The 5,292-nt window shown below is 38.3% G+C and overlaps 1 protein-coding gene across 1 annotated transcript; it reads right to left on the bottom strand.

Moving 5' to 3' along the window:
- Nucleotides 1–3,726: 3,726 nt before the first annotated feature.
- LOC126071221 (olfactory receptor 7A17-like) lies at nucleotides 3,727–4,665 on the bottom strand. Its single transcript, XM_049875467.1, has one exon. The coding sequence runs from the start codon at nucleotides 4,663–4,665 to the stop codon at nucleotides 3,727–3,729; it is 939 nt and encodes a 312-aa protein (XP_049731424.1).
- Nucleotides 4,666–5,292: the final 627 nt, after the last annotated feature.

Below are 5,292 nucleotides of genomic sequence, written 5' to 3'. Positions count from 1 at the left end.
GAGGTCCCAATGAGTCAGAACCAACTCAAAGGCACCTAACAACAATGACAACAACAGATACCTGGTTGTTAAGAAGTGATAGGCATACCCTTTGTGAAACAAGTGCAGATCTAGCAGGTACAGTGTGTTTTTAGCTAGCACTTACAGCAAGAACTTTCTACTACCTGGATTGCAGAAAATGCAACATGTGGGTGGAGCCAGTCATTTCAGTGGAGTCTTGATTCCCCCACCTTTCTAATGAGAGCAGAGATATCAACTTTCCTAACCTGCCTGGTTTTCAGTGTTGTTTTAGGAGTCATTTTCAGTATTTGAAGGACATACTATCAACCCTTTCAAAATGTTATAAGTACACACTTACAAAGTTTCTTCGTAAAATACTTAAACAGAAGCAGAGCTCTGTTTAAATAAAATAACCCAGACAGGTAGGCCATTTGATATCAGAACTGATTGCAAAAAACAGATCTTCCATGATAGGAATCTCAAAATTTATATTATAAATTATTGGGTTTGAGGGCATTGAAGATGCTGTTACCATCGGTTAATGATATTCTGGTAGTCCATGGATAGCAGTGGCAATGCTGTTTCATAATGTATCATCTAGGGTCACCCAGAAGGAAATGCATACTGAGCAAAATATTTTGGCAGACTGACTAGCTGATATGATAAATGGTTTTGTTTGGAATAAGAATCCTCGGAATGCAGAATGGGCTAGGAGTTTTTGAGGGCATGAGAGATTTTTCAGAAAGATCATGGGAAGCTGAGGATTTTAAATGAACCAGGAAATTCCCTGGACTGCATGAACCAATCTCTTTCTCAAAGCTGCAGGTCTGATGTGGGTGGGTAAACAGCCTGAGAAAACTGCCTAACCCTACAGATTGGTGAATAACAAAATAAGTTGAATCAGTAGCCTTGCCAAATGTCTTGAGTAAAACTTAAGGCATTATTTGTAGAGACACTTGAGAAAAACAGTGGGTACAAGTGGGTGGATTTAGATGAATCATACTACTCTGGTTCTCCAAAATACACATAAAATTCAATGCTACCCAGGGTGTACATCTTTACCTGTCTGATAAGACAAGTACTACTTCATCTGAAGATCCTATAATGCTTTTCCCTAAGGTATGTTCACCTTGCAAGAGGATTAGAGTGGTTTCCATGATTTCTCCCTTCCCTTCTCATTACCTCAAGACTGAGATCTGAACTCAGGTCCCAGGATGCCACAGAGAGACAAATGCGAGTCTCAATAAGAGAAAGAAAACTATGGTATAAAAATAATTTCAAAATGTTCCTGATTTTTATTATAAAAACAGAAAAAATGGCAGACAATGACTTGTACAGGTACCAGTCCATGAAGAACAAAAAAAAAAATTAAAGCGTGGCAAGAATAACAGAGATTCTGAGTTCCACATGCCAGCTTAAGCAAATGGGCAAAATTCTCAATTTTTTCTCAGATAATTGACGAAAGCTTGGATTTTACAGCGTCTTGCTCTAAAGGAAGTTCAGTGACAAATATCTTACTTAATAAAAAAATATATATAGGTAAGGAATTAAAATTGAAAGGAAAAGAGATGTTCTGGATTTACCGTGTGTGACTTAATCACTTGCTTTGCAAGTGCACACTAGGAAAGGGCTTCAGAGGACATTGTGCTTACCATGGGATTGAGATATACATTGGTGAGGGGTGCAACAGCTTCCTCAGAAAGCTCTGTAGTGGTTGTCCTCTATATGACAGAGTTAAGGTGGGAGATGCTGACACTGAAATCAGTATCTCTGAATTCATTGGGGATAATGGCATCTTGAACTGGCATCACTAAGCCACCAGAGGTATGGTATTCATGGTTAATGTAACAAGCAGCAGGAACAACATGTTAATCCATAGAGATTAAACCACAGGTAGCTTTGGAAATGGCAAATCGTTCATGGCATCTCCATGATTTAAAAAATGGGCAGCCTATTAAGGTCTTATCCAATCTGTGTAACTAAAAATACTCTAGTTACGGTGAAAAGAAAATTGACTTGAATTGCCAAAATGAAGTATCACTATCTCACACTTGATTCTCAGACCTGAGACTGCATACTGACACAGACCCTCAAGTGATGAGGCCAGTTACCCTTATGGATGGACTATAAAACTGCCACAAAGTTTTATTTCTTCTGTACGTTTTGTTCTCTCTCTCTCTCCCTCCCTCCTTCTGTGTGTATGTTTATTCCTCTCTTTCGTCCTTTCTTAGAAAGAGTTAAATATTTACCAGAACACTAGTACTCAGTGGAATTTGTGGCCTTCTACCTGGAACACTGTGAAATGAGTAAAAGGAAATAACTAGATCACTTTCTTGAAATTTGGATACCAATACTGAACTAACACTAATCCCAAAATTCCACTATATCTTACCAATCAAAATGGTGGATTCTCGGTCAGGTGATGAAGCATTAGCCTTTTTCTCTTTCACATTATACAGTGTTGTTGTTGTTGTTCGGTGCTGTCGAGTCAGTTCCAACTCATAGCCACCCTTTGCACAACACAAAGAAACACTGCCTGATCCTGTGCCATCCTCACAATCGTAGTTATGCATGAGCCCATTGTTACAACCACGGTGTCAATCCATCTCATGGGGGGGTCTTCCTCTTTTCCGCTGACCCTACACTTTGCCTAGCATGATGTCCTTCTCCAGGGACTCATCCCTCCTGACAACATGTCCAAAGTATGTAAGATGCAGTCTCACCGTCCTTGCTTCTAAGGAGCATTCTGGTTGTACTTCTTCCAAGACAGATTTGATCATTCTTTTGGCAGTCCATCGTATATTCAATATTCTTCGCCAACAGCACAATTCAAAGGCATCAATTCTTCTTCAGTGTTCCTTATTGATTGTCCAGCTTTCACATGCGTATACAGTAGATCCACAAATGTATCCTCTTATTATTTCCCATTTTTTTGGTGCGTAATTGGAAATGATATAGATGGCAATTGGCAGAATGCCCACATTGCTTTTGTGATCTGTAAGTGAGGCTGTTGTGGTAGGAAGTATCAAGGAATATCTCCTGAAAGTGTCCCTCCTGTAAAAATATCTTTTAAAAAGCAACAGTATGTCCCTGAATAAATCAAAGAGATTAGTGACAACATCAATGTTGGATGGAACAGAGTTTGTAATTTGTATTATATCTCCACTTAATTTATGTTAAGGCTATACAGAAGAAAACAAGGCCTTGGAAAGTGAATGAGGATTATTATAAACTTAATCAGGTGCTGACAAGAAATGTTTCTGCTGGTCCAGGTAAGATCTCTTTTCGGAGTTTAATAAAATAAACCCAGGCAAGTGGAGAACAGCCTATGATATGACAAATGATTTTTCTCCAAAAGCAGATAATACAAGAGGCAGTTGCTTTCATCTGGCAGAGATAGCAGTACACCTTCATGCCTTCAGTTCTTTGTATAATTTTATAAGTATCTATTTCCTTATATCAAATATTTTACTGCTTAAAAGTCATGTAGTTGATTCTGTTTTCTAATCTAAATCCATGATACACAATCAGAGAGGTGAAAAAAGTTTAAATGAAATATAGCAAAATAACTGCTTATAAAAAAAAAAGAAAGTTAGATTGAACTTTGAAAATAAGAAAAGGTTGTAGATTTTCTACTATGGACTGACAGAAGTATGATGTTTTTAAGTCTTCATGGTTTTGAGCTCTGCTACTCATGAATAACTAATTTTGAGACAAAGGATTCTGTCATATAGATAATGTTTTGCAGCTGAAGAGTTTCTTTAGGGCTAACTTTATGTCCCTGTTTCTAAGACTGTAGATAAAGGGATTCAGCATGGGTGTAACCACAGTGTACATCACTGAGGCTATTGCAGTTTTTCTGGAGCTTTGAGTAGCAGCAGAACTAAGATATACTCCAAGAAATGTACCATAGAACAAGGAAACTACTGAGAGGTGAGACCCACAAGTGGAAAAGGCTTTATACTTGCCCCCAGCTGATGAAATTTTCAAAATAGAGGATACAATCTTAGAGTATGATAAGATGATACCAGTAAGTGGAATAATAACTAGAAATCCATTTGCAATGTACATCACTAGGTCATTGAGAAATGTGTCAGAACAAGCAAGTTGGACCACTTGATTAAGTTCACAGAAAAAGTGGGGAATTTCCAACTGTGTACAAAAAGACAGTCTCAAAATCATTAAGTCATGTAATAGAGAGTCCAGAACACTCAATAAATAAGATTTCAGAAGTAAGAGGCCACAAATTTTGGGGTTCATGATGACAGTATAGTGCAGTGGGTAACAGATGGCCACAAACCGGTCATAGGCCATCATTGTCAAGAGGAAATTGTCTAATCTTCCAAAAACCATGAAAAAATATATCTGGCTGAGGCAACCTTCATAGCTTATGACCTTGCTCTGCATCTGAATGTTCAGCAGCATCTTCGGGATGGTGGAGGAGGTGAAACAGATATCTGCAAAAGATAGATTGGAAAGGAAGAAGTACATGGGTGTGTGGAGATGGGAGTTGGTGATAATGGCCAGAATGATGAACAGATTCCCAATAAAGGTGACCAGGTACATGGACAGGAATATCCCAAAGATGAGAGGCTGCACTTCTGCCTCTTCTGAGAGTCCCAGGAGGATAAATTCTGAAGTACCCGTTTGGTTTCTTGGTTCCATGTAGCTGATGAAATTTCTGGGAGAGAGACAAGTGCAATGCAAATTAAGCATAGTGATCAGCGCCTTAACAAATGTGTTGTTTGTATTTGAAACATGTTTAATTAATTAATGCAATATATTATCTATAGATCTAATGCCCTTTACCTGAAAATTTCATGGAATCCCAAATGCTCCATCTTCTTCTTGATGCTGAAACTGACTAGCCACTATCTCAAGGCAATATTTTCCTCTAAAAATTTTCTGATACATTCTTTTATTCATTCATCAAATATTTTTTACCATTTATTTGGTGCCAAGCATCACTGAAGTCACTGGGAAAAAGCAGTGAATTAAGTAAAATAATATAGGGTAAGAAAGTCATTGTCTGAAGAGGAAATGCTTTTTATATAGCCACCTTTAATGAGGGGATTTTGGGCAGAAAATCTGAAAGCAGTGGGGAAGTGAGCCAAGCTGGCAACTACAAGAAGAGCAATTAGGGCAGAGAAATAGCCAAGGTAAAGTCCCCAGGACAAGAACATTCCTGGCACCAGCATGGAACAGCAAGAAGAATGTATGACTGGCTTAAGTAACACAACTGGGGTATAGGTTGGAGGTAAGATCAGAGAGGTAACAGAAGGACAAAGCTCC

The sequence above is a fragment of the Elephas maximus genome, chromosome 3 (assembly GCF_024166365.1).
Source record: "Elephas maximus indicus isolate mEleMax1 chromosome 3, mEleMax1 primary haplotype, whole genome shotgun sequence".
Taxonomy (NCBI): domain Eukaryota; kingdom Metazoa; phylum Chordata; class Mammalia; order Proboscidea; family Elephantidae; genus Elephas; species Elephas maximus.
Note: the sequence above shows the minus strand (reverse complement) of the source record. Positions and strands in the feature narration are given on the sequence as shown.